General features: G+C 36.9%; 1 protein-coding gene across 1 annotated transcript in view; it reads right to left on the bottom strand.

Moving 5' to 3' along the window:
* Positions 1–2,321: 2,321 nt before the first annotated feature.
* The window catches only part of LOC123549051 (mdm2-binding protein-like), a 28,424-nt gene continuing 10,738 nt past the window's right edge, over positions 2,322–20,007 (bottom strand). Inside the window, exons 11-21 of the mRNA XM_053545715.1 lie at positions 19,092–19,385; positions 17,208–17,381; positions 16,266–16,397; positions 15,035–15,126; positions 13,205–13,305; positions 11,758–11,997; positions 10,896–11,022; positions 4,790–4,951; positions 4,125–4,238; positions 3,130–3,195; positions 2,322–2,693 (exon numbers count right to left, since the gene is read on the bottom strand). Of these exons, the coding sequence (XP_053401690.1) occupies positions 2,634–2,693; positions 3,130–3,195; positions 4,125–4,238; positions 4,790–4,951; positions 10,896–11,022; positions 11,758–11,997; positions 13,205–13,305; positions 15,035–15,126; positions 16,266–16,397; positions 17,208–17,381; positions 19,092–19,385 (1,562 nt within the window). The 3' untranslated portion in view covers positions 2,322–2,633. The remainder of the gene's footprint in view (positions 2,694–3,129; positions 3,196–4,124; positions 4,239–4,789; positions 4,952–10,895; positions 11,023–11,757; positions 11,998–13,204; positions 13,306–15,034; positions 15,127–16,265; positions 16,398–17,207; positions 17,382–19,091; positions 19,386–20,007) is intronic.

Below are 20,007 nucleotides of genomic sequence, written 5' to 3'. Positions count from 1 at the left end.
TCGTGTAAATATTCACCATTAGTATAATTCAAATTCAAGTATGGCACATTTTTACAATTTCACGAATATTAAACCTTGCGAACATCCTCAAAATTTCAAATTCATGAAATTCTGACCCAGCAAAAATATGTGCTTTTACAGTACACAAGCTAAAGCAATAATAGAAGTTGATTCAAATCAACAAACTACAGTAGCACCACAAATTATGACCACATCAGATCTGAACTTAATCGTTGCTCACCAATGACAGTTTGAGACAACTCTGTATGATAATGAATAAATCACTTCATCAAAACAAAATTGTGTTATGTCCTGTAACTTCCTAACTATTTATCCTAAAACAAGGGTGGAGCAATATAAGCCAAAAGACAGCTACGGAGACGAGGATATCAAATGAAATCCTTGCAGATATGGAGTGAATGACTGTCTATCCAATAGAGTGACCAGGACCTTTGACTAAGAAATCTCAAAACCAAAAGTGGTCCATTTTGAATTAAATTTTTATGCTCCCCTTTGAAGTGAGGGTATGTTGATTTGCACCTGCCAGTCGGTTGTATTGCTTGGTCAGTCCGTAAAGTTAACAGTTTCCGTCCAATAACTCGAGAACAACTTGACCAAGAACCTTCAAGCTTGGTAGCATGATTGGGCTTATGAAGTAGATGACCCCCAGTTTTGGGAGTCAGTTGGTCAAAGGTTAAGGTCACAGGGGCCTGAACCTTGAAAAAGGTTTCTGTCCAATAACTGGAGAACTACTTTACCTGTTATTGGACAACCTAGAACCCTAAAACTTGGTGGCATGATAGGACTTATCAAGTAGATGACCCTGTCGCTTTTGGGTTAATAGGTTAAAGGTCAAGGTCAAAGAGACCTGAACCCTGGAAACAGTTTCCTCCCAATAACTTGAGAACTTTTGACCCAGAGCCTTCAAACATTGTAGCACGATTGGGTTTATCAAATAGATGACCTTTTTATTTGTGGGGGTCGATAGGTCAAAGCCACTATATGAACCTTGAAAACAGTTTCCATCCAATAACATGAGAACCACTTGAACTCTCAAACTTTATAGCATGATTGGGCTTATGAAGTAGATGACCCCTATTGTGTCTGGGATAAGGTCAAGGTCACAAGGGCCTGACCCTTTCTGCCCAATCTTTTGAGAACCACTTGACCCAGAACTTTAAAACTCGACAGCATAATTGGGCTTAAGAAGGAAATGATACCTATTGTTTTTGGGGCAAGAGGCACAGGAGCCTGAACCTGCAAAAAAAGGTTTCTGTTCAATAACTTATGAACCACTTGACCTAGAACCTTCAAACTTGAAAGCATGATTAAGCATATAAAGTAGATGACCCCTATTGTTTTCGAGGTCAGTAAGTCAAAAGTCAAGATCATAGGTGCCTGCCTGAACCTTGAAAACAATTTTCCATTCAAGAACTTGAGAACCACTTGACCTGAAATCTTCAAACTTAATAGCATGATTAGGCTTATGAAGTTGATGATCCCTATTGTTTTTGGGGTTAGCAGGTCTAAAGTCAAGGTCATAGTGACCACAGAACTGAAAATGGGACAAGCCATCAGGGGGGTGGGGTGCACGTGTTTTATAAACAGGTCTTGTTAAAACTGTCTACAGTCATTGTGACCCTGACATTTGACATAATGACTTAAAAATTAATAGGAGTCATTCACTGCCAACTGGCAATGTGCCAGGTTAAGGCATTCCCAAGATACTAAGCAGAAACATTTTTCATGCAGTCACTGCATCTTTGACCTCAGTCAATAGGGGTCATCCACTATCTATGAGCATTATGCCTATCAAGTTTGAGGATCATAGTTCAAAGCATTCTTAAATTAATAAGCACAAACTAAATTGCTGATAGATGGAGGTACACACCAGCACTTGATCTTTCCTTCAGACCAGATTTATACAGTGCCTCTTTTTTATGACAAACACATTCAAAGGCGCTTTACATACATACAGCCACTCAGGGCACCAATTCATTTTCTACCAGTACAGATTCATTGCAATCTCACCCAAAGGAAAGAATAAGAGAAAGCCCTCATAACATAAAGAGAAAAATCTTTTTAGATACATGTGTGGCTAGCTTAGCCTAGCTCTTTGCAAATAGATTGTCTGGTTCTTTAACATGCCTGGAATGAAGGACCGATACACCTGAAGCTATCTTTCCTCTGGCTAAGTGGAAGACGCTTGAGAGTGTCTAAGAAATTTCCAGTGGCTTGACCACCATTTCAACCCCGGACATCTGGATTGACTATCAAGCTTGTAACCACTAGACCACCGAGCCACCAATAAGACAACCCAATTATTTTTAAATAAATATCTTTATTTACATATATAAATATTGCAGCAATCTGACATCTTTACAATTGTTCTCAATGCTTAAGAAATAGACATACATAATTATACTTGTATTACAACTATCTCCCAGTCCAAGTTTGAAATATAGTGCACCTATATTTAACATTCAATGATCTCCATGCGTTTTTCTGCAGAATTATATTCTATTTAACTGCAAGATAAATTCTAGCCTGTACTTGATCTTCCAACAAGCACTGCAATTATTTCATTTATAAAATGTTACATTTGACGTGTTTCTCTTCATTTCTTGTTACACCTATTTTTTATGCTTTCCTTTATGGGTAGATTCTTGACGAGTGCGGTCAACCTCAATGACCTGGAAAAGGAAGGAAAGCATAGAATGATTTACAATTTACTGTTTGCATCTTCGAGGTTTAAAGTTATACCAACATTGCGACTTTCTGAATTTAAATCGCAGAGAAAGACTTCAGGTATCCCTCTTGGCATTGCACCTTGGTAGAGCTACTGACTTTCTGTAAGCCAGCTAAATGGCTTCCTCACATGAACAAAATTCTGCATCTACTGTGGTGTCCAGTTTGGAGACCAGTTTAAAGTTTACCAATGGAATGGCTGCATTCTATGATTAGTCTCAAAATTCCATTTCAAAACAAATTTGAATCCAGATGATGTAACTATGATAATTTGAAAATTTCTTAAAATTAAATTTGGATTCCTTTCTGAAATATCAAAGTGAGAACTGGTATGTAAATTCTATATTGTATTATAGAAACAAACTACGGAAAACTTCCTACCTGTTTAACTTGACTCTCGGCAATTTTCTGCATTTCATCTTTAAGATTTCTAGAATTTGGTAAATCCTTAAAGAAAATAAACATTTACTGCAGCAATGATTGAATTCGCAAGTAACCAGGTTTTTTTCTCCTTTTTTTTTTTTCATTTTATTGGCACAGATTCAACCTGATGCAATCAGCACATGTATAAACAATTATGTATCATACAGCTTTTAACTAAAAAGGCTGCTCATGAAATTTATGACTGCTTAAAAAAGACTTTTTTGTGATGCTGTTAAAATTTTTGCTGATGGTACAAAAAATGACATACTAATGATATCTATGGTACTGTTCACTCAAATCAGAAACTAAAGCTTGAGGTCATGCTTGAAGTGCTCTGCTGACAAAGAAATTAGTCATTTTGTACAGAACAATACATTCATTCCTTGTATCTACAAATATATTACACACTTGTTGAATGGCTTGCTGGTCAATAGTTGAAACTACTGCCCAATGTCCTTTTGACAAAAAGTCAACAGTTTTGACTACCGATTGACCAGCAAGCCATTCAATAATGTTTTTAGATGACAAGAAAAATAAATTTTCATATTTTTTTTTAAAGTTTTATCTTTAAAAATAAAGACATCTTTCTTTATACATAAAACATATAATGAATGTAAATATTCTTTGATGATGTACATGTGCAGCTTTGCAGAACCTTTTGAAAAACACTGGATGAAAATCATCATCAGAGGAGCAACCATGCACAGTGTCATCCACTGCGTTCAACAGTTTCTGGTAAAGAATTTCAAAGGATGGAGGACGGATACCAAAAGTACACCTGACAGTGACAGATCATAATTACTTATCAATGAGCTAAAAACAATCAGAAGATTATGCCAAACATAACACCAACATACCACACTGGAAATAGCTTTTGAAATAATATTCTGAAAATAGCTAAAGAGCTTATTTAGAGAATGCAACAATATTTGCTATATGCAATACTGACTTACCATAACAAAGAGTTTGGTGACTCTGAACAGTCTCGATGAACACGATTTATAGATAGGATCTGTTTTACATACACCATTGTCCACAAGAACACGATCAACTATCTCCTGCAGTCTCTGAAATTGATGTACAATACCAACTGTGGTGAAAGCTGTACACTAGTTACTGATTATGTGGACACTGTAGTGAATATGTTTTCTGCATTTTTCAGATGTTTGTAATATTGCAAATGCTTAAAACTCATAAATGACAATGACTGAGTAATAATGAATGATTTTACAAATATTCTATACTTGTACAATTTTAAATAAAACTAAATTAATCTTTCTAAACAGCTCAAAGCGAAAAAGTTTTAAAACGATGACAAAACTTGTTAATTTGGCAATTATCTACTACAAAATTTAAGAAACAAACACACACATTGTCAACTAAAATTTACTAAGTTCTTAAACAATCACTGGAGGACAAAGAAATATTGTGGGGCAAATGTCCATTTCAGAAATAAGCATTGGGGGCAAATGTCCTATCTACCATTTCAATTTGGGGAGGGGGGTCCAGTTTTCATTTGGGGACTAATGTCCTGGGGGAGGGGTCAAATGTCCAGATCCCCTGGGATAAATATCTGGAGTCATGCCCCTTTAAAATAAGATTTTCAAAGGAATCTGACCCTTTTATGCCTCTCTGATCTTGATTCTTTCTTCATTCCCTCTCCCTGTGGTGTGGTGAAGGAGGAACCAGCATCTGACTGTCTACGTAACTTATCTAACTGTTTGGGCACTGGTACCTGGCTTAAACCTACATCTGAACTTCTACGCTGTGAGCTAAACTCCTGAATGATATAAAAATTTGTAAAAGTTGAGTAACATTGTTAACATATTTAATATGGTCTCGTACTAGAAAATCTGAAGCCTTAAGCATAATTTCAAGTGTGCCTCATGTTCAAACCTAAGAGTGTAATTGCACTAGATAAATCAGATTCCCTTTTCCCAAAAGGCATGGTAAGTTCCCATTTTGCCATACTTTTGCATTAAACATCATTATGCTCCTTCTTTCTTAGCATTCTGTCAAACACAGTTTGGCTTCAAATTTGTTCATCTTTCAGTAAGCAAACACAATGGTTCCTATCACCAAAACGTAAATGGAACAAATAAACTGCTTGCACTGAAAATCAGAATTTAATCAACCTTTCATTCATGTAACAATGAGCAGTAGCTGTTACTCTTTAATTTCAGTTCACACTATACCACCTAATTTTTTTTACTAAACAAGAGTTGGAGGACAAATAACACTAATAAAACAAGAGGGCCATGATGGCCCTATATCGCTCACCTGTTATCATTGCACTTGAGGACAAGAAGGTCCTCAGAAAAAATATCTAAGTCCAAAGGACAGGAACAACAAAGGGGAGAAATAAAACCAAGAAGAAAAAAAATTCTTACATGGTACAGATATGTCAAAATACACCTCAAAATTGGAGGTACCATCCATGTTGTACCACAGAAAAGTGATCTCGGTTTTTCCCTACGGCCAATAATAAAAAAGTTACTAAAAACAAGCTATTTATAGTAACGTAAAAGGGAAGTAATTAAAATCAAAGGCCTGAATGGCCTGAGTCGGCTAATGATTGATGTACTGACAGTATAGTCTACCAGTTTCAGTTTGTTTTTAGTTTTTGTCTTAAAATTTCATAACACAGCTCGATATTTACCCAAAATATTATATCCGGATACGATTACACTTTTCTCCAGTTTGAACAATATATTTTACAAATTGTGATGATACGAAGACATTTAGCAGCAATTGGCAGTATCTGACATTGAAGTTTACGGTTAAATTACCTCTTATTTAAATCTTTTCATAAAAAAGTTGTTTCGTTTCGTGAAAGCAGCCAAACATAGACGATCTACTTTCGATTTCAAAAACTACAAGAAAATACAATTTAATGTTTCGCCGATTTGTTTATTTCTCAAACAAGAGGGCCATGAAGGCCCTGTATCGCTCACCTGACCTATTGACCTAAAGATCATCAAGATTAACATTCTGACCAAGTTTCATTAAGATGTGGTCATAAATATGTGTTAACTAACTTTTCCTTTGCTTTGACCCCGTGACCTAGTTTTTGACCCAACATGACCCAGATTCGAACTTGACCTAAAGATCATCAAGTTTAACAGTCTGACTAAGTTTCATAAAGATACAGTCATAAATGTGGCCTCTAGAGAGTTAACAAGCTTTTCCTTTGATCTGACCCCGTGACCTAGTTTTTGACCCAACATGACCCAGATTCGAAATTGACCTAAAGAGCATCAAGTTTAACATTCTGACTAAGTTTCATTCAGATTCAGTCATAAATGTGGCCTCTAGAATGATAACAAGCTTTTCTTTTGATTTGACCCCGTGACCTAGTTTTTGACCCAACATGACCCAGATTCGAACTTGACCTAAAGATCATCAAGTTTAACATTCTGACTAAGTTTCATGAAGATACAGTCATAAATGTGGCCTCTAGAGTGTTAACAAACTTTTCCTTTGATTTGACCTAGTGACCTAGTTTCTGACCCCAGCTGACCCAGATTTAAACTCGACCTAAAGATCACCAAGATAAACATTCTGACCAAGTTTCATTATTGTTTGTTTTTTTGTTTGTTTTGGGTTTAACGCCGTTTTTCAACAGTATTTCAGTCATGTAACGGCGGGCAATTAACCTAATCAGTGTTCCTGGATTCTGTACCAGTACAAACCTGTTCTCCGCAAGTAAGTTTCATTAAGATATGGTCATAAATGTGGCCTCTACAGTGTTAATTAGCTTTTCCTTTGATTTGACCGGGTGACCTAGTTTTTGATCCAACATGACCCAGATTCGAACTTGACCTAAAGATCATCGAGTTTAACATTCTGACTAAGTTTCATGAAGATGCAGTCATAAATGTGGCCTCAGAGAGTTAACAAGCTTTTCCTTTGATTTGACCTAGTGACCTAGGTTTTGACCCCAGCTGACCCAGATTTAAACTTGACCTAAAGATCACCAAGATAAACATTCTGACTAAGTTTCATTAAGATATGGTCATAAATGTGGCCTCTACAGTGTTAATTAGCTTTTCCTTTGATTTGACCGGGTGACCTAGTTTTTGATCCTACATGACCCAGATTCAAACTTGACCTTAGGATCACCAATATTAACATTCTGACCAAGTTTCATGAAGATATAGTCATAAATGCGGCCTCTACAGTGTTAACAAGCTTTTCCTTTGATTTGACCTGGTGACCTAGTTTTTGATCCCAGATGACCCAATATCAAACTCGTCCAAGACTTTATTAAGGATAACACTCTGACCAAGTTTCATTAAGATTAGGCCAAAATTGTGACCTCTAGAGTGTTAACAAGCTTTTCCTTTGATTTGACCTGGTGACCTAGATTTTGACCCTAGATGACCCAATATCAAACTCGTCCAAGATTTTATTGAGGGTAACATTCTGACCAAGTTTCATTAAGATTGGACCAAAACTGTGACCTCTAGAGTGTTAACAAGTTTTTCCTTTGATTTGACCTGGTGACCTAGTTTTTGACCCCAGATGACCCAATATCGAACTCATCCAAGATTTTATCGAGGGTAACATTCTGACTAAGTTTCATTAAGATTGGGCCAAAAATGTGACCTCTAGAGTGTTAACAGTCAAATTGTTGACGACGGACGGACGGACGGACGGACGGACGACGGACGACGACGGACACAGGGTGATCACTAAAGCTCACCTTTGAGCACTTCGTGCTCAGGTGAGCTAATAAGAATTAAAATCATTTTTAATATCAGTAGTAACTAAACAAACCAGTAAGAGCTTCTTCTTCCGATAATTTATCCGTTTACTGACTGCAAAATTCAACCCACGCAAAGTTTATAGAAATCATACGATGCGTGTTTACGTTCAATGTGGGAGAATTAAGGCTGATCGGCTATGTTACCTAACGCATCCAGACGATTCAGATTTTGTTTTTAAAAAAGCATTGTGTGCGTTTCTGTAATTTTATATACGTTTTTATACGCTTAGAAATTATTAGACATGCGTATTTGCATTATTTCTATACGTAATTTACGCTAATACACATCTTATCTGGAGCCCTGTGGAACTATTTTTTGTCTTTCGCTGGATGTTACCCAAGCTTTGTAAGCCTGCGCAATTCTTAAAATGCACATTTATGCTTAATGAGTTACATTCGAGTATTGCACAATTACAAGTCATAAATATGACAGATTACATCGTATATTGGTCATAGCAAAGGGAATTGACACAACTTAACTTCATTCATGCAGTGAACTGTTTGAAGTTTGAGAAATCTAATGGAACTACATCCCTTCACTGTGTTATTTGGTCCATTTAGAGAATCGTTGGATAGCAAGGACTCGTCAAAAGGCTTTCAGCCTTTAGCCGACTCAAAAAATGATTGTGAGTTAACAAAAGAAGGATCTGCCAAATAAATCTGTTGACATAAATGAAATTTCAGATCAGTATTTTCATTAGTTACGGAGATATACCCATTTTAATTTGAAATAAAGGGAGGTAATTTGACATAAAATCAGTCCATAGTTATCTACCCTCATTGGCTCAGTCCAACTAATGACAATAATGAAATTTCAAATAAGTCCTATAAGTACCTACTGATATAAATCCATTTTGATTACAATCAGGGGAGGTAATCAGATATAAAATAACTCTGGAACCTACGAATGGATCTGATTTGTCATGGAATCCAGAATTTATTGTTGTTGAAGATAGTTTGGAAGTTTGTATCAAATAAAACCATAAATGAAGTCTCTATATGGCTGCAAAAGCCAAAATAGCCAATTTTGGACCTTTAAGGAGCCATAACTCTGGAACCCATGATGGAATCTGGCCAGTTCAAGAAAGGAACCAAGATCTTGTGGTGATACAAGTTTTGGGCAAGTTTGGTTAAAATCAAATTATAAATGAAGCTGCTATTGTACAGACAAGGTCAAAATAGCTAATTTTGGCCCTTTCAGGGGCCATAACTCTGGAATCCATTATGGGATCTGGCCGGTTCAACAAAGGAACTGAGATCTTATGGTGACACAAGTTTTGTGCAAGTTTGATTAAATTCAAATCATAAATGAAGCTGCTATTGTGCAGACAAGGTCAAAATAGCTAATTCTGGCCCTTTCAGGGGCCATCACTCTGGAACCCATACTGGAATCTGGCCAGTTCAAGAAAGGAACCAAGATCATATGGTGATACAAGATGTGTGCAAGTTTGGTAAAAATAAAATCATAAATGAATCTGCTATTGTGCAGACAAGGTAAAAATAGCTAATTCTGGCCCTTTCACGGGCCATAACTCTGGAACCCATAACGAAATCTGACCAGTTCAAGAAAGGAACCAAGATCTTATGGTGATACAAGTTGTGTGCCAGTTTGGTAAAAATCAAATTATAAATAAAGCTGCTATTGTGCAGACAAGGTCAAAATAGCTTATTTTGGCCCTTTCAGGGGCCATAACTCTGGAACCTGTAATGGGATCTGGCCAGTTCAAGAAAGGAACCGAGATCTTATGGTGATACAAGTTGTGTGCAAGTTTGGTTAAAATAAAATCTTAAATGAAACCACTATCGTGCAGACAAGAAATTGTTGACGCACGAGACGGACGGACTGACGACGGACGAAGGGTGATCACAAAAGCTCACCGTGTCACTATGTGACAGGTGAGCTAACTAGAGCTATCACTAAAGGTGATGAATGTACCCCCCGCATGCACTGACACAGTACATTGCAATTTGACGCACACAAGATTGCATAATTATGTGGACTGTATGTATATAGACTGTATGTATACAGTATAGTAACAAAAAACAAAGTCCCATAACTGTGCAGAATATCTATCTAAAAGAACGTAACATGCACCATGCACAACTAGGGTTGGTACTGATCACTTGTGTGAAGTTTCATTAAATTGTGTGCAAGGGTTCGGAAGATTAGGCGCGCACAAGATTGCATATGCAGACTGTAAGTACATAGTATGTTAACAAGAAACAAAGTCCCATAACTCTGCAATTTTTGTCGTTGAAAGAACCTAACATGCCCCATGCACAACTACTGTTGTTACTGATCACTTGTGTCAAGTTTCATTAAGTTGTGTCAAGGGGATGAGGAGAGATGGTGCGTACAAGATTGTGTCTATGTTTATAGTATAGTAACAAAAAACAAAGTCCCGTAACTCTGCAATTTTTTTTCTGAAAGAACCTAACATGTCCCATGCACAACTACTGTTGTTACTGATCACTTGTGTGAAGTTTCATTAAATTGTGTCAAGGGGATGAGGAGTGATGGTGCGCACAAGATTGTGTCTATGTATATAGTATAGTAACAAAAAACAAAGTCCCATAACTCTGCAATTTTTTTTTCTGAAAGAACCTAACATGCCCCATGCACAACTACTGTTGTTACTGATCACTTGTGTGAAGTTTCATTAAATTGTGTCAAGGGGATAAGAAGAGATGGTGCGCACAAGATTGTGTCTACGGACAGACAGACAACCTGAAACCAGTATACCCCCACTTACAACTTTGTTGTCAGCGGGTACAATCATGTACATGAAAGATACACGTAAAAATTTGGTGAAATTTCTATTAATAAATGCAAGTCAAAATATAAAATGACATTTAATGTAAAAACAAATCTCTTCTTAAAAATAGTGATTTAATTCAATGGACTCATAAAAGTATGAAATGGGAACATTTGTAATTTATTATAGGAAACTATAACCTTAGACAATGAACTGCTCAATCTGCGGACATTTTGCAGCGGAAGTCCCTGTGGAGTTGAAAATCTACGTCGTGACTCATTGTCATGTAGAGTTCCTAATGGTGTATGAGAATCTGACAACCTTCCACTGTAAAACACAAAATAAAACTACTAGAGCTAGAAAATGACTAATACACAGATGGCGCTTTAATATAAGCAAGGACTGATTGACTGATAAATTGACTTACACCTCCAAGTGTGACCTTGACCTTGGACCTAGTGACCTGGGTTACGTACTTTGCATGCCCACTTGGTAACTTACCATAAATAATTGATGCTTGTTTTATGAAAATCCTGCAAGTAGTTTAGAAGGTATGTAGCAGACACAAAGTGTTTTTCTTTGTTGGGATTAACCTCATGGTGTCACAATTATATGTCATATAGCAACATTCAATCTTTTCATGGTGGAGGAAGGCCCCTGGTGCACCTCTCAGCATGATTTTAGACAGGAGCTAGGTAGAACTACATAGCTTTTACAACCCAACTGGAAGGCTTCCTGACATGAAATGATTTTATACACTACGGGAGGTTTCAAATCCACAATGGTGAAGACAAGTGCTTCTAAGTTAGCAACCATAATCACTCAGCCGCAAAGGCCTCAATAAATAAAGGTATTTGACCTTCAACCTTCTAATGTTACCTTGACCTTCGGCCTAGATTGTGCATTTGTATAATCATATAAGTTTAGTTAATTGAAAATCCATTAAAACTACTAGTACTCAAACTCCAATGGTCAGTAAAATAAACTGAGAACCCTTCTGGACACAAGTGTCATAACATCCAGGTAAATAAATAAGCGGACTCAAGATGAAATAGGATTTACCTCTTTTTCTTCAAACTTGAATTAAATCCGGGTAAATTCTCATCAAACACTGATCTTGGATTCTTTTTCCTTGGTGATCGCCTCAGTTCCATTTCTTGTTTGACATGCTGTTTCTTCTTTGCCCTTGGAAACAGACAAACAGGTGACAGACAAGAACTGTATGTTTCCTCCTTCACATATTTTTCCTGTAGTTTGTTAAGGTGTTTGTTTACCTTCTCCGCCTTTTTGTCTACATTGTAACTGTAATAATATTTGGAAAAAGTTATAATGTTTACATATCCCAAAACAATTAGAATTTAATTAAGTAATATTTGCAATACTGGTCTGGCAAAAATTTCAACCTAATTCATACATATAACAAAAGAGATTTATTCAAATGATGGGAAATAAGAAAGTATGTCATTAACTAACAGAACTGAAATATAGCTGCTATTTTATTGTACCCCCCGACAACAAAGTTGTAAGGGGGGGTATACTGGTTTCAGGTTGTCTGTCTGTCTGTCCGTCTGTCTGTCTGGTCGTCTGTCCGTAGACGCAATCTTGTGCGCACCATCTCTCCTTATCCCCTTGACAGAATTTAATGAAACTTCACACAAGTGATCAGTACCAACAGTAGTTGTGCATGGGGCATGTTAGGTTCTTATAGAAAAAAACTTTGCAGAGTTATGGGACTTTGTTTTTTTGTTACTATACTATATACATAGACACAATCTTGTGCGCACCATCTCTCCTCATCCCCTTGACACTATTTAATGAAACTTCACACAAGTGATCAGTACCAACAGTAGTTGTGCATGGGGCATGTTAGGTTCTTTTAGAAAAAAACTTTGCAGAGTTATGGGACTTTGTTTTTTTGTTACTATACTATATACTTAGATACAATCTTGTACGCACCATCTCTCCTCATCCCCTTGACACAATTTAATGAAACTTCACACAAGTGATCAGTACCAACAGTAGTTGTGCATGGGGCATGTTAGGTTCTTTCAGCGACAAAAATTGCTGAGTTATGGGACTTTGTTTCTTGTTAACATACTATGTACATACAGTCTGCATATGCAATCTTGTGCGTGCCTAATCTACCAAACCCTTGCACACAATTTAATGAAACTTCACACAAGTGATCAGTACCAACCCTAGTTGTGCATGGTGCATGTTACATTCTTTTAGAAAAATATTCTGCATAGTTATGGGACTTTGTTTTTTGTTACTATACTGTATACATACAGTCTATATACATACAGTCCACATAATTATGCAGTCTTGGGTGTGTCAAATTGCAATGTATTGTGTCAGTGCATGCGGGGGTACATTCATCACCTTTAGTGATAGCTCTAGTTTTTCAAAGAAAGTGACAAATATTTTTCTGAAACCAAAGAAGAGCATTACAGCTTTTATATAAAACAAAATGGCTGAACCAGTAGCAGTTAGGTGTAAGTGTACTTACTACACATCATGAGATGTGATATCTTTACTCTCTGGCCAGGATGGTTGATGAGGACTTGCTGTGTCAGGGGTTGACAGTTTACTTTTTGTTCTACAGGGATGCTGTAATTCATCATGAAACATTTTTCAAAGAACCTTTTCTATACATCTTCCATTTTATGTAAAAGAATTATTACCAACTAAAGTTTGTAGTATTACTAATAACAAGAACACTCTGTAAAACACACATGATGGATCTAGGTAAGAACTTTTCAGTCTCAAGAAGCGATATACAGTCTAACTTCATTTGCTTGCAATTTCCTTTTATAAGTTTGAAGTGGCGCCAACACAACTTAGGTCATATGGCACCAAAATGTGCTCCTTTATGTTATAATTCAGGAACAAACACAAACCAGACAGCCAATTAGGAAGCATCCTCATATGAATAAATTTTACATCATGAGCAGCAAGTTTTGAACCCACAGCAGCGATTGGCACTCTCACTACCCAACAAAGGAAAAATATCAATTACTGAGAGATGTTAAATCCAGCACAAAGCTTTCATTGTACGGGAAAACAACAGCTGTCACTATTAGTGACAAATGCCCCCGAAGTGGCCAAAAATGCTACAGTTGTCTGAGCATGATAAATCAACTCATTATGGGGAAAATTTATGCCAAGTAATTTCAAAATCCCTTGATGAATGGCAGAGTTATGGACAAGACAAGAAATAGACCATGTTAACCTTTGACATCTAAGTGTGACCTTGACCTTGAAGCTAGGGGTCTGGGTCTTGCGCATGACATGCCACCTCATTATAGGGAAAATTTATGCCAAGTAATTTCAAAATCCTTTGATGAATGGCAGTTATGGACCGGACCATGTTAACCTTCGACATCTTAGTGTGACCTTGACCTTGGAGCTAGGGGTCTGAGGCTTACACAAGACACATCGTCTCATTCCGATAAACAATTTATGCCATGTTATTTCAAAATCCCTTCATGGATGGCAGAGTTATGGACCGGACATGAAACAGACCCTGTTAACATCTGACCTCTAAGTATGACCTTGACCTTGGAGCTAAGGGTCTTGGTATAACGCAAGACATGTTGTCTCATTATGGGGAACATTTATGCCAAGTTATTTAAAATCCCCTTATGGATGGCAGAGTTACAGCCCTGACAAGAATACTCTGACACACGGACAGACACACACACAGACAGTGCGATTTTAATAATTTATGCCCACCTTTGGGGGCATAAAAAATATGTGTTTAACAGGATTATACGATGTAAAATTTCTTTCAGTTTTCAAGATTTCTTTTTTTTCCCCTCAGGTTCAAAGACTCTTTAAGCACAAGATTCAGTAGTCAAATTACTCTTTAGTGTCTTTTTGCTTAAAGTGTCAAATAATATCATACCAAATTTAAATAGCATCCTTTTTATGATAAACATGTTCAAAGGTGCCAAATCTATCCTCTACCAGTACAGACAGAGAGGAATATTACCAGAGGGACACAGAGAAAGCACTAGAACAGGGAGGAAGAGAGAGAGAGAAATCTTTTAGATACAAGTATATTTGTATTGACTGCCTGGTTCTTAATAAGCCCAATGAACAGCACCCATGCGAAGCCCAGTGCTGGACTAGGATTCAAATCATGGACCTCAGGGTTGACAGTCGAGCACGTTACCACTAGACCACCGCATCACTTTGGAGTCCAAATAGTCATTTTTTATTGCGTATATGATAAATAGAAAACCAAACAATTGTAGTTTCAGCACTAACATAAAATCAAATGCAAGCCAAGTGCTGAGACTAAATAAATTTAATATCCTCTATATATTAAACCTACCCTTCTGTGTACAGGAGACATATTGGTATTAGAAGCTGAACCATCTGGCTGGAAGAATTTCAGGAAGCTCTGTATATCTATACTTGTAGTTACTGTAAGAGAACAGTATATAATCCCGATAGTAAGAGGAAGATTTTGATTGGCTAATGCAGTTTTTGGAAAAAGTGCTGTGAATATCCACTGATTGGCTGAAAAAACTAACCTGTAATGTAAATAAATCTAAAAAATCAACATCAGGTAAAAAGGTAGATCTGTGATACGGTGAAATCATTAACCCTTGTCATGCTGGACACGATTGATTCTGCCCTTGCGACCAGGGTAGATAATGATCAACCTGCACATCCATGCAGTCTGATCATGATCTGCACTGTTCGCCATTCAGACAGTACTGTTTTGGTATGCACCCTTTTTCAGTTAATGGTACTGTCCAAATTAAAAGACAGACAAGTTCATTATAGAAATTTAGCAGGGTAAGAGTTAATATTCAAAGGGGACTAAATTGCATGGATTTCATTGTTGGGTCAATCCACTAAATAAAATCCAACAGACAAATAAAATTCTGATCCACTTTATGTGAAAAAGTTGAAATTCACTAACTCATACTCTAGTTGTTTGGGCCAAAACCACAAAATTTATGTGACCACAAAATTAAATGATTTTACAGTACACTAGAATGAAATCTGCAATGCTGGATATACAGCAATAGGACATAATTAAGGATGGTATGGGCCATATTAATACAATAAAAGGCCAGTTCTTCATTTACTATACACCAAGTCTGATGGCAGTATATCACTCTTAACTAAAGTTTTTACTAGAAAACCATCTTTTTGATGATCCAAGTGACCTTTTAGAACTGTGGCCTTGACCCTACAGGACTGAAATGGCTCTTTTTTAAGTTGTATCCAAAGGATCGCAATGATCGTTTCAAGATTTGTTTATACATAATTTATTTTAGGTCGATTGTGAAGCAAGTTCTACATGTACAACTTATATTAATCACTCTCGACACCTCATTCCTGATGGAATCCATCGCTACCAGATTTCAATCCAAACTGAAATTACAGAGCAGGAATAATCTGTTTGGTGCCACCCTTCTATCATCTCACACAAACAATGGTATTCCCCATTTCAAAAATCAGATCTTTTTTAAAACCCTGGTTACTGAGGTATATCCATACATCAACAACACAAGGAATTTGTATACTTTTGAGATGTTACTAACAAATACCTTCTGATGGTTGTATAGGAGATGACATTGGCATACTCTCTGATGACTGCACCCTGGATAACGAACGTTTCTGTGATTCCATATACTGCAACCCAAGTCTCTCTGGCCACTCAGCCGTATTCTCTGTGCCATCTGAAATATCAATATACTATCATACTACTGCATAAAGGCAAGTAATTTCAACTGACATGTACATACTTATCATAGTTTTATGCTGCTATAAAATTTTGTCCTCTGTTTTGCTAGATAATAAGACAAATTTTCAGCTTTGGAGAAAGACTACAGGTGCTTGGATTTTACCTCCCCACCAGAGAAGAATCAGCAAGATTCTGTATGTCAACGGGAGAGCTTCCTTTGTCAGCAACTGTAAGAACTCTGTCATGGAGGCCACTTGCTGCACTAATGATACCAAGGTGTTGGTTTTACAATAAATAGGAGCCTCCATTAAGGCAGGTACTTTCCCTCCTGTGCATTTATCTTCAGTAAACTTCACTTATAATGAAAATTGTTATAACAAATTTTGGTTATACAGAATATATAAAATATATATGTCAACTGAAGGAGCTGGAACAATTATTTTCTGGCAAGAAAGGGCATTTAGATATAATCCAGAACTTCTGCAAGCCAGTCGGATGGAGAGCTGTACAGCATTCTCACAAATAAAGAATTCTACTCACTAAGTGAGGTAAGTAAATAAGTAAGTAAAAACTTTATTTAATGAGGCTACACATTTGGTTTCCCACTCTTTCATGTGAGCCTCAGATGGTACTGAACCCACAGCAGTAAGGGGCACACGATTCAAAGTCAGTTATTTAAACCACCCAGCAAAGAAGGCCTCACAGATGCAAGTATTTAAACACACAGTCATCTTCCAGAATTCTACACATTCAAAAATACTGTTATCTAACAACTTCTAAAACAATTATCAAAATTTATACATACCATAGATTTCTTTCTTCACAGTTATTCTCCATTTTGCTGGAATATCCTTAAAAGTTTCACAATCTTTCAGTTTCTCCTTCAATTTATTGAAATATTTCAATCGTATTTCAGCCAGCATAGCAGCCAGCACTTCTGACTGAACTTCTGTTCCTTCATTTCTACCTTGTTTTGTTTCTGTAATAATAATAATATGATTTTGAAAGATATAAGTAGCGGATATTCGTCCAAACTTTTGATTGTATGCCTGTAAGATTAGGGTTTAGTGTTGTTTTTCAAAAGTATTTTAGTTATGTAATGTCAGGAAATTAGCGTAAAACTAACTTGTTCTTCATAATTTTAACTGCCAAATTCCCCACATTAACAACAGGTGAGAAAGAATGACTTCAGATAAAAATGGTCTCTTATCAATCACCACAGAAAAGATGCCTTGCACAAAAACCAACATTACCACCTCAAGATATGTTAATCTGTTCTCTTCCTACTGAGCTAAGAAGGTAGACCATGACTAATTTTAATTTCTTAAAAGAACATTTAACTAGAAATGTGTCCATAGGACACAGATGCCCCCACTACATAACAAAGGACACAAATTTTTTCCTAGGTCAGGGGTCATAACTCCTACAATACTGAATGAATCCGGACGCGAAACCCCAGGTGCAAAACTGCACATGCTGACCAACATTCCTGTAAACTTTGGTGACTCTAGGTCAAATACTTTTGGAGCTACGCGCGACACAACATTGAAATGACCAATTTTTAACTAAGTCAGGGGCCATAACTCCTATAAAACTGAATGAATCTGGACGCGAAACCCCAGGTGCACAACTGCACATGCTGACCAACATTCCTGTAAACTTTGGTGACTCTAGGTCAAATACTTTTGGAGCTACGCACGACACAACATTAAAATGACCAATTTTTTACTAAGTCTGGGGCCATAACTCCTACACGACTGAATGAATCTGGACGCAAAACCCCAGGTGCACAACTACACATGCTGCACAACTACACATGCTGACCAACATTCCTGTAAAGTTTTGTGACTCTACATCAAATACTTTTGGAGCTAGGCGCGACACAACACTAAAATGGCCAATTTTTACAAAGTCAGGGGCCATAACTCCTAAACGACTGAATGAATCTGGACGCGAAACCCCAGGTGCACAACTACACATGCTGACCAACATTCCTGTAAAGTTTTGTGACTACGTCAAATACTTTTGGAGCTAGGCGTGACACAACATTCTCGGACGGACAAGGGCAAATCTATATACCCCCCCAAAGTGGGGGCATAAAAATTTGGTTGTGCCAGCAAAATAAAGTTACACATGCTAGGTATGTTATACAAATTATCGAACAAAGCCAACACTGTGTAATAGTAATATTTCCCAGATATTCTTAAGATCTCTTGGATTTTTAATCAAAATCTCCTGGATATTCTTCAGATCTTTTGCATATTCTTAAATCTTATTCATCTGACATGAATTTAACTCTGCTTTTCATGCATTTCACTTATGAAACGGCAGTCAATTAACCTTACCAGTGTTCCTTTATTCTGTGCCAGTAGTACTATGATCTCTACAAGTATCATGTAAGTCAGGGGTGGACAAAGAATGACTTCAGACACATAGACTTCTGTCAAATTAATGCTGTGAACGTACATCTCATTTGAGGATCAAACTCCCAATTCTCTGTATGTAATCTTGTGCTATATCTACTCAGTTGACCAGGCGAACTTGCATATTGTCTTGGAGCAGCAGACAACTATTTGTTTTTAACACAATACAGTTATGCCACAAGTAAAAATATTGTATCTCATCTTCAATCAGTAAAAAATATTTCCATCTTACACTGAAACAACCAAATAACCTCTATAAATTTTACCTGCCCATTTGTGTAGCATAGTTCGTTGTAATGATACAATATCAGCCTCAACGTTTCTCAAGGTTTCCCAACTCATCAAGGGCAGATCACTCAAATCAACTTCTGTATTATTATCTCCCTTGACTGGATTAGTTGAACTGCTATACATGGTGTTGACTAATTCACCATTTAGATGGTAAGGGTGCTGCAGAAGATAGGCAAATGCCACAAAACTCTCCAGAGTTTGATGTTCATCAGGGGAGGTAATTATGAAGTATAAAAATTCATAGTTGTCTTGAAGGTCCTCCTCGGGTTCTGTAAATTTATAAAAAGATATTTCTGGTTGATAATACTCCTTTTTCTCTTTCAATAAGTAACTATATCAACCCACTTATAAACAGGAAATAATAGTCTCAACAGCTTATCAAAATCGAACTTGTGCCATCACACAAAATAATCTACACAATCATGTCAGTATTAGATACTAGGGAAAGCTATATCTATTTTATGCCTGAAATAAGAATTACTGAAAGTAATACAATTATTCAGAAGACCTTGAAATTCCCTGAAAAGTAGGTTTTTCAGAAGTTTTCTATTTTTAGTACCACTGATCTTAACTTAACAGTGACCTTGACCATAATGACCACAAAAAACAACCCTCAATCTTTTCTGTCTTACTAAGCTACCTGGAGGGATAGAGCTTTTTTCAACAGTCTCTCAGTTATGTAACAGCAAGTAGTTGACCTAACAAATGTTCCTGGATTCTGGACATGTACTAAGCAGTTCTCAGCAAGTAACTGCCAACTTCTCCACATGAATCAGAGATGGTGGACAAATAAAACATATGTCTCTCCTGGGGATCGCACTCATGCCCTGTGATCCTTGGGTCTGCACTCTCCCCATTGAGCTAAGTGGGCAGGAATGACAAGTATTATAA

The sequence above is a fragment of the Mercenaria mercenaria genome, chromosome 6 (genome assembly GCF_021730395.1).
Source record: "Mercenaria mercenaria strain notata chromosome 6, MADL_Memer_1, whole genome shotgun sequence".
Lineage (NCBI taxonomy): Eukaryota > Metazoa > Mollusca > Bivalvia > Venerida > Veneridae > Mercenaria > Mercenaria mercenaria.
This window is presented reverse-complemented; position numbering and strand designations above follow the sequence as displayed.